Source organism: Corvus kubaryi, unplaced genomic scaffold (assembly GCF_017639235.1).
Source record: "Corvus kubaryi isolate FWS band 111438036 unplaced genomic scaffold, C.kubaryi_AGA036_p1.0 37394, whole genome shotgun sequence".
Lineage (NCBI taxonomy): Eukaryota > Metazoa > Chordata > Aves > Passeriformes > Corvidae > Corvus > Corvus kubaryi.
The window spans coordinates 16,415,907-16,432,355 of record NW_024581133.1 but is presented as its reverse complement, the minus strand read 5'-3'; the positions used below and the strand labels follow the sequence as shown (position 1 = coordinate 16,432,355).

General features: G+C 37.6%; 1 protein-coding gene across 7 annotated transcripts in view; it reads left to right on the top strand.

Annotated features, from left to right (window-relative positions):
* VPS13C (vacuolar protein sorting 13 homolog C) overlaps positions 1 to 16,449 on the top strand; it is a 74,301-nt gene that overhangs the window by 35,767 nt on the left and 22,085 nt on the right. For 5 of the 7 annotated variants that reach the window (XM_042038939.1, XM_042038938.1, XM_042038935.1 and 2 more), the window contains 19 exons: positions 339 to 442; positions 860 to 1,027; positions 1,458 to 1,762; positions 2,141 to 2,285; positions 3,468 to 3,627; positions 4,485 to 4,642; positions 5,586 to 5,755; positions 6,311 to 6,549; positions 6,758 to 6,987; positions 7,738 to 7,830; positions 8,316 to 8,681; positions 9,831 to 9,920; positions 10,339 to 10,494; positions 11,534 to 11,798; positions 12,608 to 12,765; positions 13,197 to 13,318; positions 13,563 to 13,857; positions 15,192 to 15,581; positions 16,261 to 16,365. In XM_042038939.1, coding sequence (XP_041894873.1) covers positions 339 to 442; positions 860 to 1,027; positions 1,458 to 1,762; positions 2,141 to 2,285; positions 3,468 to 3,627; positions 4,485 to 4,642; positions 5,586 to 5,755; positions 6,311 to 6,549; positions 6,758 to 6,987; positions 7,738 to 7,830; positions 8,316 to 8,681; positions 9,831 to 9,920; positions 10,339 to 10,494; positions 11,534 to 11,798; positions 12,608 to 12,765; positions 13,197 to 13,318; positions 13,563 to 13,857; positions 15,192 to 15,581; positions 16,261 to 16,365 — 3,719 coding nt within the window. The remainder of the gene's footprint in view (positions 1 to 338; positions 443 to 859; positions 1,028 to 1,457; positions 1,763 to 2,140; positions 2,286 to 3,467; positions 3,628 to 4,484; positions 4,643 to 5,585; positions 5,756 to 6,310; positions 6,550 to 6,757; positions 6,988 to 7,737; positions 7,831 to 8,315; positions 8,682 to 9,830; positions 9,921 to 10,338; positions 10,495 to 11,533; positions 11,799 to 12,607; positions 12,766 to 13,196; positions 13,319 to 13,562; positions 13,858 to 15,191; positions 15,582 to 16,260; positions 16,366 to 16,449) is intronic. The other 2 variants (XM_042038942.1, XM_042038937.1) reach the window with 1 other exon arrangement.

The following is a 16,449-nucleotide window of genomic DNA, read 5'->3' as shown; positions in this document are numbered from 1 at the left end:
TTCTAAGTGTAGTAAAAGAAGTGAAGGCACTGTTATAGATAACACAGACTTCCAGTTTTTAATAGCTAGATCTTAGATAGTGTTGGGGAATTTTACTCTAGTCTTAGAATCAATTTATGTTGGCAAATTTGTCATACATAGTAAGGTCCTGACTTCTGTCTCAGGCTTAGCATTCATTGTTACATAGCAGAAGGCTGGATTCTAAGCTGTTATTATTCTTTATATTCAGTAGTAGTTAATTCAGGGGGTTGGTTTGTTTGTTTGTTTTTTTAGCAGAAGTGTTTACTTAGAAATTTGTTGAAGTGCATTTATTGCCTTCTTTCTTTTGTTTTGTTCAGGAATGGATGCATCTGTAGCTAAGAAGCCTAAAAAGATTAAAGTGTTCTCCAGACTCGAGGACATTGTAATTACAAATGTTGATCCAAAAACAATCCATAAAAAGGTGATGTGTTATGCAGATTGTAAACAGCTGAAGAGACCCAGTTCTTTAAGTGATTTAGTGACGGCACTGTAGTTTTATTTGTTGTTACAGAACACAAAGTACGATGGAATATTAAGCAAAATTTATTGGTTAATTTCCTTTACCTCAGAGAAGGAAAATATTCTTCCACTTACTGTTTAGTTCTTTTAAATTGCTTGCACTGGTATGTTTAATTCTGAGCAGCAGGGGTTAAATATAAAGTGGGCTATAGATAAGCAAGTGAGAAGAGGCATATGCTATAAAATAGGTGATTCTGTTTCCTTTTGTGCCTACCATATGTCCAAGTACTGCTGATAAGTTGCAGTTGATCTTGTTGGGGAACTATTTCTTGTTTCAGAAATACCTGGGAGTATTAACTATGTGGACTTAATCTTCTAGGCTGTCTCCATAATGGGAGATGAAGTGTTTAGATTTCACATGTCGCTTTATCCAGATGCCACTGCAGGGGAAGCCTATGCTGATATGTCAAGGGTGGATGGTAAAATGTCTCTGAAAGTGGGCTGCATCCAAATAATTTACCTCCATAAGTTCTTTATGTCTCTCTTGGTAAGACATTAGTTTAAGTTCTTTTCTTGACATTAAAAGGTTTTTTTTTTAATGAGAAAAAATGCAGTCAGCTCTTTCTGACCTGTACCTGGTGGTGAACTAATGTGCAAACACATAGAGGTATTTTGCTGAAGAGTTATCACTTAAGTTGCACTGCTTTACAGAAGATTGCCTAGGAGAATGATGACAAAAGAAGTAATAAATGGAGCTGCTAGCTTTAATAATATCTTAAAAATTAAACAGTTAAGCAACATGTAAGCTTGTTCATTAAAAGAACTCTTTTGAAACCAGTGTGGTGGAATTAGGAGTTTCATATTTATACCACAGCTGTACTGTTTTTCTTAAATTAACTTTTTTCCTGGGGCTTGCCTTTTTTTGAAAGTTCCATGTTTTCATGGAATTCTTACTTTTTTTCACTACCTGTGAATAGAACTTCCTAAACAATTTCCAAGCGGCACAAGAAGCCCTGACTGCAGTCACTGTCCAGGCAGCAGAAATGGCTGCTTCCAGCATGAAGGACTTTGCTAAAAAGAGCTTCCGCCTCCTAATGGATGTCAACTTGAAAGCTCCAGTCATAGTTGTTCCTGAATCTTCAGCTTCATGTAATGCTTTGGTAGCCGATCTTGGCTTAATCAGAGTTCAGAATGAATTCAAGCTGGTGTCTTCAGATGAATCACCTCTTCCTCCAGTCATTGACAACATGGATGTGCAGCTGACTCACTTGAAATTATCAAGGTAAACATGGAGTTTTTCCTGAGTTGGAAAAGTCTTTGTGAAGAACAGTGTGTCCACGTTCTGTATGCAGCATTTTTCTCTTATTTAAACATGATAGGCAATAAGAGCATACTAAAACCAAGCAAGAAACCTTCCCAAGTGAAGTTCAGGAGTGCTTTTAGATAGAGACACAGGTCTACAATCTCTAAAGCTTCTTGGAAAAAAAGGAATGGTAGCACAGTAACCTGAGTTCATCTAAAGTGCATATCTGCGTGTAAGTGCATGTGAGCTTGTTCTTAAGTTAATTATGCCTGTAATTCTGCTAGATAATGATGATATTATTTGGGACTCTGCAATAGTAAATATTTTTCCTCTGCTGCTTCCACTGTCTTTTTTTAGGTGCATTATATCCACAGATTCTCAACCAGATTCTGAAATTCTGTGTCCTGTGAGTTTGACTTTACTGGTCCAGAGAAATTTAGCAGCAGCATGGTATCATAAAAGCCCAACAATTGGTATCAAAGGAGACCTAAAACCAATGCAGGTAATCTCATGACTAATAAGTCATGACTAATAAGTCATGACTAATAAGTCATGACTAATAAGTCATGACTAATCTCATGACTATCAAAAGACATACAAATTCTCAGAATAGTCCTTATCTTAATTGAGGAGCTTGTAAACACATTTCAGTTTGTGTCCTTTACAGCATATTGAAAGACTTCCAGCTTGATTGTCCAGTTTGTAGATTTGTTAGAATTTTGATATTGTATAATGAATAGTTTTCGTGTAGCTGCATGCAAATGGAATAAAACCTGGGGTTTTTTTTCTGGAGGTCTGTTGAAGCTATCCATTGGCTCAGCAGTCAGTAAAATCATTGAGGTTATCTGTTGAGTTACCATTTAAAAGCAATATTTAATAATTCCAGTTGTTTAATCTGCAATGTTCAGGTTATTTGAATGTTTAGTAGATTTATTAGAAATGAAAAGTTTATCTGTAATATAGAACAATTTAAAATTACCTTTGCAGAGGGAGGGCTATATTTTTTCTTTTCCTGCATTAACTATATGGATTTAAATGGGTAAAACCAAACTGGGGCACCTTTTCCTTGTTCCTGAGCCCTTTTACTTGTTCATTCCTGTATCTGTGCTGTGGCCAAATGTCGCACCGGTGAAGCACAGAGAAGTAAGAGATTTAAAGGAGTACCAGCAAAACTAACCTAATGTAGAAAAGATCTTTTTACAATGTGTACTGTGGGCTAAGGGGCTGCATCTTTCCATTAGTACTGCTCGCTTTTTTTGTGACTCTGTAATGCTATGATTGGATACATATTCATTAAGTCTTTGAAGGCCTACTGAGTATTTTAGTGTATACAATGCAAATCTTGGCTTAATGTGATCTGGTCATGTTTTTGGATTATTGAATTGTTGAGAAGTGCTTATGTTTATCAATCACTCATATTTTTAAAAGGCAAAGGTCCTTTACAAGTCTAGAAAGTGTTTATGATGTGGACTGTTATTTCTTGTTGTAACTGCTGTTCATAACAAGTAACAAACGATATTATAGGAAAAATGGGCAAATCATTTAGATTGTTTTGGACAGGATAATTTTGACTATCCAGCTTATTTCTGCTGGAAGCAGCACCTTGTTTCTCCTCAACATTTGCAAACTGTGTTGGAAGAAGTGCTGTCACCAGAAGTGAACTTGTGGCTTTATCACTTTACAGATTGCACTCAGTCAAGATGATCTAACTGTTATAATGAAAATTTTACTTGAAAACCTTGGAGGGGCTTCTTCTTCCCAGCCAAATACTGTGCAAGAGAATATTGAGGATACGCAGATAGCTAAAAAAGGGAAAGCTCCACAGGAATCTGGTAGTTCTGAGGGTATGTTCAATTCAAAGGCTGAATATGTGTTGGCAGAGGGCTGTTTACAAATTCAAATATATTTGAATATTTTTCTGAAGCACTATAAATTCTTTTAATTGTTACATATATATAGTATACATGAAAAGTTATAAATAAGAATGTATGCGCTTACCTGGAGTGTGAGTGGATGGTCAGAAGTTTTTGTAGTGTGTTTTTTGTGATTCATTTCTTATAGGATGATATTCTTCACTCTATATCAATCACTCTTCTAAGTGCAGGTGGTTAAAAAAGAAAAAAGCCAAATCATCTACCCCAGGATATTAATGCACAATTATAACAATTGAGGATAATACTAGTATTCAAATAGTGTGTCAATGTAAACAGTGCATGTCTCTGGATGAAATATTGTTAACACTTTGCCAAAATCTATTTTTTCCCCCAACTTAGCATTCTCAATGTCAAAAAATTGCTGTTTAACCACTGGTTGAGTTGCTCTGCTGTGAATAGAAACTGGAAATATGAGTAGTGCAGACTCCTTGAGCAGACTTGGTACTTTGTGTTGTTCTTCATTGCAGTGAACAAAGAACTGCAGTACACTAATGGCAGCTGCTTTTAAGGTTCTAAACCATTCTGCACTAGATAATTTTAGTATGCATTGGACAGAACAAAATTGAAAGTGTGAATTATTTTGAGTTAGTCTTCTGGATTTAGAGCTTTCTCTCTTTTTGTGATTTTCTGATCTTAATTTTAAAAACCCCAAACACCAACCCAACCAACCGACCAACCAAAAAAAAAAAAGCAACTGACAACAAAAAACCCCAAAACCAAGGCCAGTGTTCAAAAGAAATGTAAAAATATCTTCTTTTCACTGACAGGTGCCCTTGTTGATTCTGGACAAAAAAGTGTTTCTGCAGTTCAGTCTTCTGTGGAATGTTATACAGCGCTTAAATTTGACTTCAATTTTGAGTCCCTTTCTGTAACTCTCTACAACAGTGACATCACTGATGTTTGTTACAAAACTTTTACCACACAGGTGAGGTGGGCAGTCAAGGCTTCTCACATGGGTAGGAAAATAAAGTTACATTATCTGTGTTGGCTTTGTAATACTTTCCTGATGGAGCTTTGAGCTTTCTTGGGCAGACAGTGTCCTTAAGTTGAAGAATGTGTGTGCATTTCTGAAAGTCACACTAAAAATATTACTGAACCAACCAAAACCACTCAGCATTTGATTTGGTCATTCTAGCTTGGATTCCAGTTACCTGAAATAAAAATGAGTACTTGAAAAGCAGGAACTATTAGCTCAGATAGTGCTAGTTCTATGTATGGTGCCTCTAGAGTTAGTAAGCAGATCCAAGTTGTATATGGCCCATAATTTCCTCTTGCATAGCCCTGAGTGTGAGCAATCATGGGCATCCTCTCTGTGCTGAAAACAGAAGAGAAAGATGTGAAATGATGTCTTGTTTTTATGACTTAATAAAGTCTGCTTTGTGTAGATGTGAAGGTGTTTGCTTTATATATCTTTGTATATAGTGACTGTTATTTGTGTAAAATTGTTAAGATGTTCTTGTGCAATGAACATCACAGGAAAGAAAGACACTGTAATGAGATTTTATTTTAATTTCACTGTCATATAATTTCCTCTTATTGCCAAGGTGCTCTTGTAGATGAGTTAGTGTGATGAGAGCGGAGGGATCCTCTGGTAAGAGATCTAGAGTTCAGACAGATAATCCTTCAGGGATGAATTCTGAACAACTGCTGGCAGTGTGGTGCAGAAACAACTTCACTGCAGCCCAGCAGGTTTTTTCTGTTTTCCCAATGAGTTTCTTGAACTCATTTGTATGCGTGGAGGACTGATGATGGCAACAGGCTAATCAGATCTTTCAATTCATGGAAGAAAATGCACATGGCAAGCAGCAAGGGCAATGTCTCATTGCTTTGTTGTGTGATAACTAACCCTGCTCTTTGTCCTTCTGTAGGAGTCTGTGCTTCCAGTGCACAGTGACAAACTGCGCCTTGGTGAGCTCCGGCTGCATCTCATGGCATCGTCGGGGGAGATGTTCTCAGACGGCTCCATGGATATCAGTGTTAAACTCAAAGCATGTACCTTGGATGACCTCAGAGAAGGAATTCAGAATGTGACTGCAAGGTAGGTTTGAATCCATCAGAAATTAAAAACCTCCAGCTTATGAGGAAGCCTTTTTCCTTTTTTTATACTTTGCTTCACATGGAATTGATAAAACTCAGTAGTGCTGTGAGTTGTGGCCTGTAATACTCTGTTTAAGCAATGAACAACGTAATTTAAATTCTGTTAAACAAGTTTCTACTCTTATATGTTAATTTCCCAGGTTATCCAAAACAAAAAGAAATCTTGGAGGTGTGCATATTACGGTGAACTGTAGAAGAGCTGAATAGAGAGCACCCAGCCTCAGCTACAGAGTTGTGTGCACTGAAACTTCAGTGTGCTTGTTATGTGCTGCCTGCATACTTTCAAGAGTGTAGCACTCTAATTTTAAATTGAAATTACTCTTCTGATAGAAAAGCCTCTACCCTCTTATTTCTGGAAGAAACACTGATTGCTTGTGTAGTAATTGTTCTTTATAAATGGCGTGGGGAGAAAAAATGGCAGTACTTAGGCATCTTTGTTTTCCTAGATCTGTGTGTTACGGTGTTTGAGATGTTTCTTATTAAACTTGTTTTCCAGGATGATAGACAAGAAAGATGACATAAATGACAGTTCTATGATCGATATAAGATACAAGCAGGATAAAAATGGAACTGAAGTTGTTGCTGTCCTCGACAAGCTGTACATATGTGCTAGTATGGAGTTTTTGTTGACAGTAGCACATTTTTTCATTAAGTCAATGCCAGCATCCTCAGCTGAAGGATCTGCACAGTTCCAATTAAAGCAAGTTGCTTCTGGGAAATCCAAGGCAGAAACAGGTCTGTAAAAACAACTTCCACCCACCCCCATTCCCCTCCTTTGCAGATTTCATTCTGAAAATAACTCACCGAAAAGTTTTCAAGATGGTGTCTTAGTATCAGACTTAAGATATTCTTCAGAGTGTGTAAATTGGCCACTGACATAGTAGATAGCTTTCCTCTTTCTGGTTTTTATATTCAAGGTGGGTTTTATTACTTCCTTTCACAGAAATATCTGTACGGCCAAACATGACAGTAAAAGCTGTGATTATGGATCCAGAAATTGTATTTGTTGCTAATTTGACCAATGCTGATGCCCCTGCCTTAAAAGTTTCCTTCCAATGTGACTTCTGTCTGACCTCAGACGAGCTTGCACAAAGGATGACCGCTCAAGTGAAGGCCTTCAAAGTGTTGGCCTGTGCCTTTCTCAAAGAAAAACAAGACAAGAATGTTACTATGGTAAGGAAATCAGCGTTTCATAATGAAAAAAGTAACTAGAACTGTTGGCAGGCACATCCCTTAGCGGGCATATCCATAGCACTCAAAACTGTTTTCATATCATTGATTATTCAGAAGACAGGAAGGGCCTGTGCCATTTGAAGGTGAATCTTTTATCAGTAGGTGCAGGACTTGAGCACTTAGAGCTCTGTCTAAAACCTGTGTGGTGCATTTGTAAGTTATATTAAAAGTTTCTTAGTGAAGAGACTCTATGAGGGGTTTTTAAGGCCAAGACCTTTTGCAGTGTTTTTCACTGCCTGTTGGTTTCCTTGTTGCGGTAGAGTCCTGAGAAGCCTTTTGTCTGGAACTTCATCTGCACGTTCCTGCCAAGGGAGCACTGAGCCACAGAGGTGGCCTGTGTGCATCTCACACGTGGTTATCTTCCCTTATACATTTAGGTTTTTTAAGGATTCGGGGTTTTTTTACTATCTTATCACTTTGTCCGTGTGTTGGGTTTTTGTTTTGTCTGGTTTTTAAGTATTACGTCAAAAGCTTTTATTTCTCTGACTTTTAACCTTCCAGTACAAAATGGTTCTTGTGCCAATCGGGATGCGGGATTGTAGCAGTATAATGAAAGAACATTTTTACTCTGAAACATGTTACTTTATGGGATAGGCCCCTTTGGCCTACAGGGTGAAAAAAATGTAAGACCTTTTGAAAAGGTTAGATTTAAGGAGTCACCTTAATAATCAAATTATGGTTTTCACTCAGGTGTTACGGCCATGTTCTTTGGTCATGGAAAATATGCTGCACACTTCAGGGGTACACACTATGGCAGTAACAATAGAGGAACTTACGATTAAGGTAAGATTATTAAAACTGTCTTTGGAAGAACAGCTATGTTTCTCAAGATCTACATCTTGATTTTTGGTTGTTGTTGGTGTTTTTTTGTTTGTTTGCCTTTGAAATTTGCATATTGTTGTTTACAATTTTAATTTTCCCCATTAGTTTAATTCCAGAAGTAAGGACTTTTAGAGCTGCTCTGTGTTGGAAAAAGTCACTGTGTGTTCGTTGTTTTGGCAGTCCCTTAACCAAAAAGGAGTAATTTAAATACTTCAGATTCTAAGATTCCTCCTACCACTTCCTTCCAAAGTGATTTCATAACCCTTCCCTGCTGCTGCCATCACTATTTTTAGGATATTTTGCAGGAAAGGAAAACAAGAGGAGGTCCATGAATGGATTCTCTTCCTTGGAAATTAAGTTGCATCTCTTAAAAGACTTTTCATGTTTGCTATGTCCATTTCTCATAGATTTTGTATTTTAATAAAAGATTTTTTTCTTTGTTCAAGATATCACCAATAATTTTGAATACCGTCATGACCATTATGGCTGCCCTAAAACCCAAGACAACAGAGGAGGATTCTAGAGGAGCAACTGAAGTTTCTGAGAATTTGTGGCAAGTGAAACCTATAGATGAGTGCAATGCTTGGTTTCTTGGTGTTGACATAGCCACAGAAGCAACAGAAACTTTTAAGGACCATGAACAAATTCAGAAGCAAGAGAAATTTGACATTGTAGTGAAATCAGTTCAGATGACCTTGGAATGTGGTCTGGGACATCGAACTGTCCCTTTGTTGTTAGTGGAATCTACATTTTCAGGTGTCCTTAAGAACTGGTCCTCGCTGATGGAGGTTGCTGCTGATACGTCACTGGAGGTATGTGGGGTCAAACCGTTAGGAGTTTAAAACACTTCTGCAAGTTTCCTGAGTTCAACTAACTTTTTAATACACTTTGTATGTGCTGAATTATTAATAGGTTTGAATTGTAATGCTCTCAGGAGTTCTTTAGTCAGGCAAGTAAGCATAACATGCTTTGTACAGAAAGTTGGAAATCAATAGGTTTTAATGGCAGTCACCATATGAAATAATCTAGTCCTTTGTTTCTGTATTATTTTTGCATGTTCAAGTTTTGCTGTGTGAACAATGAGCTTGGCTTACCTGAATATTCACATTTAACTCTTATTGCCCCCCTTTGTTTGTTTCTCTAGCATTGTGTTTATTGGTAAGATAGAAGTTATACTCTTCTCTCAAAATGGGAGACCATTCCAAGATGGTACAAGTCTCTTATGGAAGCAGCACGTTAAAATTTCATACAACCAGATGTATAGCTGCTCATTTACTCAGTAATACATTTACTACCCCTTGTCAGTTTATCAAATTACCTCATACTTCATTCTGTTCTGGGATATGCAAGCAGCCTTTTTCCATTGCCAGGTTTGCATACCATGGGGGAATTTGGATGCCTAATCATGTACCTCTAGGAGAAGTCACTGTGGTTCCACAAGGGATGAGCAAAATAGCTGGAAGGGAGCATCCAGAACTGTTGAGTCCACAGCTTCTATTCAGATTTGCAGTGATGGAAGCAATTAAAAACTTGGTGTTGGCTATGAGTTAGAGGAATCATTCCAGTGGACCAGATTCAGACTATAGTTGGCTCAAACTAATTATTTCATAGTACAATAAAGTACTTGTGGCATTGAAGTCTCTGGTCTCAAAGTCGTTCTCTCAAACCATGTGGGAGAAGATAAGAGACTTGATTATGTTAATTGAAGGTGTTAAGAAGATACAGTGTTACCAGGATGTTTGGTTGCTCTCAAAGCAAGCCTGGAAATGAACTCTTCAAAAATGGTGTAATTTAAAAAATTCATGATGTATTACTCTTCTGTGTATTAGTTTTTAAAGCCAATAAAAGTTAATGCTAGACCTCTGAAACATGAAATGAAGATTTATTGTTTTCTTATTAATGTTTTTCATAATAATTGCTTTGTATTTAGACACCTTATTTAATTTTGATTATTTCTTTAGGTTCATTATTACAATGAAACCTATGCAGTGTGGGAGCCGCTTATTGAACGAGTCGAAGGAGGAAGGAAGCAATGGAATTTAAAGCTGGAGGTATGTACAGGAACTTGACACTATGTTAAATGGTTTTAATAGGGAGCTACTTTTTAATTTCTTAAAAATTTTATGGGGCAGAACATTGACCTTTTGAATGCTACTGCTTGAAGGAGCTATGCAGTTTCCCATGAGAAAAAAAATTATTCTTCAGAGATCTTAAGGTTTTCCTGAATAATGTGAGTTGTCAGTGCATAGACAAAATGGAGCATGTAACTATGCAGAGAAGAGAAGCTAACTTGCCTTCTGTGTTGGTATAAAATTTCTGTGTTTGTTTAAGGTATCAGAGATTTACAAGGTAAAGTAGGTTTTACTTTGCTTGGTGAAATCGTCAAGTGTATGTCAAGTTTTTTTCCTGTTTTAACAAGAAGAAAGTAACCTATATGTTTGTAATTGTCTAATGAAATTTTTCTTTTAGATGAAGACTAACCCTGTCCAAGAGAAAAGTCTGATGCCTGGGGATGATTTCATTGTTATTCCTGAGCCACAAACAGCAATTAACATCTCTTCGATGGACACAATGAATATAACAATATCCAAATGTTGTCTTGCTGTTTTCAGTAACCTAGCCAAGGTAACCCCAACAGGCAGAAGGTGCTCAATTATGTTCTTACATAGGAAATTCTGAATTTTCTTTGTTTTAACAACTATATTAGCTGCCAGTCAATGGCTGTTCTACAGCTCTGACAAATGTTACCTGGAAAGGCTGAGGAGTTTTACTCAGATGACTCCTTTAGGCTCAGCAAAAAGGTGGTGTTATCTTTTGAAAGAAGCAACGTCTGTGTTAGAACAACAAATGTGCCTATGCAGGACTTAAGGAAGTGTCATACGTGCAGGTTAAATGAACATGAAATGCTCTAATAAACACAACTGTTTCCTACAATACTTCTTCTGAAATAGTAAAACAGAAATTTACTTCCTTTCCATATTTTCTGCTCAATTGAATACTAAGAAAAGTATGCATTTTAGGATTGGCCTTTAAATTGGAGGAATAGAATGTCCCGTGTGTTAAAAATACTTTTTCCCCCCTATTTCTCTTGTGACAGTAGGTGTGCTTATGAATGTTCTAGGCTGCTTTTCCCTCATTTTTTTTCTGAGGTGAAGAAATTTTGGTCACTAAATCAAGCTGTTTTTATAGAACATGACTTGCCAAATAATTTTTTTAATTCTAAATGAACAGCAATTCTCTAAGTACTTGCTTACACTGGAAGTCTGTATTGGCAGTCAGTTACCATGGCTTCTGTTTTACCAAGCAAAGGTTAAAAGCACAAATCATGATTGAATTTGGAGCTTGCACGTGTTCCACGTCCCTGTGACTTCTATGTCCCAGATCTTATGTTTCTCTTACAACCTAAGATTTGGAAAAATTCGCTGTGAGGAGCATGAATGCTTATTGTAGCATCAACATTTGCTGCAAATCACAGAATAAAATTAAATTCTCTGGAAGTAACCTTTACTTGCCTGAAATACTACTGTACAAAGCACAGATCTTGCTATGTATAATTTTCCCCCCTCTTTAAAATGTAGTTGCTAGGAACTGTCTTTTAAAGCCTTTATAGTTTTGTTATTGTGGCTGTTTATGTATGACATACTGTATCTGTTGTTATTTACAGGCGTTTTCAGAAGCGACTGCATCCACCTTTGACTATTCCTTTAAAGAGACAGCACCTTTTATAGTGAAAAATGCCCTGGGTGTTTCTCTCAAAGTGCTCCCTAGCTCCAATTTTCGGATAGTGGGTTCAGTTGGAAAAGAAAACATGAACGAAATAGAAACTGGTCAGAGCATGGAACTGGAGTACTCTGTTTTTGAAGCACCGCAGCGAGGAAGGTTGTCTGCATTGCACCGACAGGAAAGCTCTGTCTTCTCTTTAAATTTAGGTATTCTGCTAAGGAGCACTGTTTGTTATGGCAGGCTGTGCATGGGAAGATGGGGTCAAATTCAATGTGATAGAAATTCAGGTCAAGTACGCTGTGTTGGAATTACCTTTGAATATTGATGCCAATTAAAAAAACACTACAAAACAGGTACTGGGTGTCTTAAAAATATGGAAAATTCCTCTGCTCCAGTTTTTCAGAAAGTGAAAAGACCAATATTTTTTTCTACCCCTTGGGAGAACTGGAAGACATTCTAGTGGAGTCATTGATAGACCATCTTAGAGGCTCCTGTGACATTGGCTTGTGTGTTCCAGCTCCTCTTAAACAGGATTTCCATTTCTCCTATCACTACTTTTATTTGGCTTTCGGTAGTTACCCAGCTACTTGAGACCAGTTATGATGTTCCTGTGTTTTTAGCTTTGCCAGCTAATACTCCTAAGAAAACAGGTTACAATAGCTACCGATATGTAATCATCTGAGTTTTTCCCCTTTCCATCACATCCCATATGAAGGTACTTGGCCATGATACTTGTTCTCTGTTCATTAACTCAGCCAACAAATACCTTTGATAACTACTTGGGGTATTTCCCATGCTGTCTATAAATCATAATCTAAAGTTACGGAGTTGAGGAGCATTTGGACCCTAAAGCTTTCCTTCAGCGGTACTCAAGTACCGTTTAAGGTGCTTTTGCCAGAGGGTACTTTGGTCCTGGTTGTTGCTGAGTTTCGAGAAGCTTAAGTACTGCTCAAACAGGAAATGGTAATAGGATTTGTGTCGCTGGTAAAGACTTTTGTCTGTTTTTATGGATCAGAACTTCAGGGATATACAGAGGCGCTCAGCATTCCCGTGGCCAAGCCAGGTCGCCGCCTGTACAATGTCAGAGACGCTGCTGATCACTGGGACTCCATCATGGTGCAGATCGATGCTACAGAGGGAAATAAGGTCATCACTGTGCGCTCCCCTCTGCAGGTAAAAACCCAACCACAGAAACCAAACCCCTGAAAGCAGTGCTCTTCCATGAGGCATCTTCCTTTTCTTCCTTAATGCATTTTTTTGAGGTCATACTTTTCCAAAACACTACTTGAAGGCCAGTTACTAAGTATTTTGCTCTATTTGTTACATGATTTTTCCTTTGGTTTTCCCTTTTCTATTTGGCTTTCTAATATCCTCAGCACTGGGGATACTTTTTATGTGACTTGACATTTTAAGTGTGTTTTTCAATTCATGGGACTTAAATGGAGTTTTCTCATATACCTGTGTATTAAGACAGCTCAAGTCTATTTTCTAGAGGAATTTGGTTAAATCTACTAAGGTTGGTTTTCCTTGTTGTTATTGTTACTTTTTCTTTTAGAAATTTGTACCATAGAAACTTAATGAAAAATTATGCATTTTGATTCTAGATCAAGAACCATTTCTCAATTCCATTTGTGATCTATAAACTGGCTAAAGGCTCCAAGTTGCTGGAGCCAATTGGCATATCCAAGCCAGAAGAAGAGTTTCATGTTCCTTTGCATTCATACAGGTACGTTTTCCCTGCTCTGTAGGGCCAGTCTCCGTGACACTGATGCACAAACACAGCATTAGTGTGGAAATCTTAATTTGCACATGGAAGTCTTCCAGACTGGGCTAAAACTCCAAAACGCTGTCTTTGTTAAGTAATGAGTGTGCTGCAAAAGCATTTCAGAATGTTAACCATGACTTTAAAATGGATGAAGTTAGGTGTCAGTGCAAAGCCATTGTGTACAATTCTTGCTGTTTTCCTACAGGTGCCATCTGTATGTTCAACCAACAGGAATTTTCGAGGGTCAGTTCAAGGAGTCTACAACTTACATTGCCTGGAGGGAGGAGCTACACAGGAGCAACGAAGTCAAGTGCCTGTTACAGTGCCCAGCTACTGAGACCAGTTTCTTGCCTCTAATAATCAGCTCAACAGCTGTACCTGATGAACTAAATTTTATTTCAAGTTCTGGAGAGGAGTTGGATCCTGCCTACATTATCCACTTTTACCCTACACTGACTGTGAAGAATCTTCTACCATACTCCTTGAGATATTTACTTGAGGTAAGTTACTTTATGGTTTTATTTGTAAATCCTTTACTTGATTTTAAGTAAGAACACATTTACTTAGAAGTGGAGGTGAATGTAGTGTGGAAGATACTGAATGCTGGGTTTTGTATTTTCTTTTGTAAATGACTGAGGCAGATAATTGATTCTGGATGTTCTGGAGATTGTTTTTAATTTGTGTGTACCTGGCCAGCTTTGCCTTGCTCCTTAAACAAGAATCATGTACTGGATTAGTCTTTTTCTTTTACATTCTTCTGAGATTCTGTTTGTATTTTGCAAGCTCTCTTTAGCTTCACAAGAAGAGGTATAAGGAAAAGCATCTGTAATTTCTAGAACTTTTTTTTTCTATTTAGAAAGTTCTCTCCATTCTGACAGTGATTCTTTACTGATTACTATTGTGAGGTCTCCCTTGCACAAATTGGAAGAATCTCTGAAGGTGCTTTGAAGACCATTTTCCTGTCCATTCAGTATTTTCAGTATCTAGTATTTCTTCATGAAAGCTGAGTGATTTTACTAAATACAAGAGGTGGGAGCATTTAGAACCACCATCCTAGTTTGTTCTGTTTTGTCCTACTTGCATAACTGGCTGTAGCATTCATTTAGATCTTTTTCAGTTCTATCCAACATCCCAGTAGCACTACTCCCAGTTTTCCGTATCTCCATTGTACTTCAGTACCTGGCATAACAGAATGTAGAACAGAGGGCTATTGCCTTGACTGAGGAGCTAGAAACCAGTAATTCAAACCTATTTCTGAAGCCACTGTACCTGTAGAAGGGTTTATGCTTATTGTCTTCACATCCCTGGGCTGATCAAGCCTGGCCACTATTCCATATGGTAAAATATACTGTTTATCAGTAAAAATTAGGAGTATTGTTAGATGCTACTGCCTGAACAAAGTTGTGTTACCAAATAGTATGGCAGAACTGGTGGGTTTGTGCCTTGGGGGTTCTTAAGTGTGAAAAATCCTGGCTGTACATCTGTCCAGTGCGGTGTTACACCCAGTGTTGTAAGAATATGAATAAGAACGCATTGCCAAAATCCATTGGAAATCATGGAGGAGAGAAGGAGGGTGTGGAAACAGGGGATATGTTAGAACTAGTTTGCTTTCCTGAAATTCAGAATTTAAGCAGTCTTTACTGCCCTGCAAGTGAAGTGCAGTTATCTCAAATTATTCACAGGATCAATCTCAAATGAAAGTGATTGGAGATTCGGACATGGATTACTGAGCTATCTGAAATGTACATCCTACAAGAGAATAAAATGCTGGTTCTTGAACACCTATATTTTATGTATTGAAAACTTAGTCTGCCTTGTCTAATTTTGTTAACAGGGAACAGCAGAAGCCCGTGACTTAACTGAAGGGAGTGCTGCTGATGTTTTTAACTCAAGAATCAATGGCGAAATAATGGAGCTTGTGTTGTTAAAATATCAAGGCAAAGACTGGCATGGGCATCTTAAAATTTGTGATGGGATGTCTGAATTTTTTCCTGTGCGCTTCACATCTCATTCTGCCTCAGAGATGACAGTGGATGTTTACATCCATACGAGGCGGATCGGGAGCCGTATGGTCTTGTCCGTGTTCAGTCCCTACTGGATTATCAACAAGACTTCCCGTGTTCTCCAGTACCGAGCTGAAGATACTCATGTGAAGCATCCAGCAGACTACAGAGATATTGTTTTGTTTTCATTTAAAAAGAAAAATATCTTTAGTAAGAATAAGGTATGCTTACTTTAGATGGTGGTCTTCAGGCCATGCGCTGAGGGGGAAAACACACACACATTTTATAGAAGGGATATTTTTACTTAGTTTTTAAGTCTAAAGGCTTCAATTTGACTGCTGCTTTCTTTGGTTCTTGGACATTTAAAATGCACACTGTAAATAGTCTGTTTTGTGTTAAACACATTTGTTTCAATTTTGGTATGATGTGATGTTTACATGGTCAAGTGAAGAGTACTGCAGTAAAAGTTTTTTTGGAAGTAGCCCTTCATTCCTTTTAAGTAACTTTTTTTACCTAAAAATAGTTGAAGAAACGGTTGAAAAAACAGTGTTAATTTGATTATTTCCTCCCATCTCTTCAAGTTTGTGAGGCACCACAAAGCTGTGGGCTTTTTTTCCCATCTGTGTGTGTGCTGTCATGCGCATGAGTCAATGAGGACTACCCTGCTTTGATGCCTTTTACTGTAGCATCTTTCCCAGAACTCAAACACAGACTAATAAATCAGAATGTGAATAGTGATACTACATTCTTAGGTTATCCTAATTTATGGAAAGTATTAGAAGCACTGAAGCATTGTCTTTACATTGCTGTATGTGATATAAGTGCACTTCATAATGCATGAACTACAGAATGAAAATCAATTTACTCATTACTTTGCATGTTGTTGGTTTTTGTGTGTAGATCCAGCTCTGTATTTCAACTAGCACTTGGTCCAGTAGCTTTTCCCTTGATACTGTAGGAAGCTATGGATGTGTCAGGTGTTCAGCTAATAACATGGACTATCTGGTAAGATCTGTTTCTGTGATTTGTGAAGCTCTCTGGGTTCTTTTGGCTTGACTTCTTTTCTACAAATGTATAGTACTCAGCTGT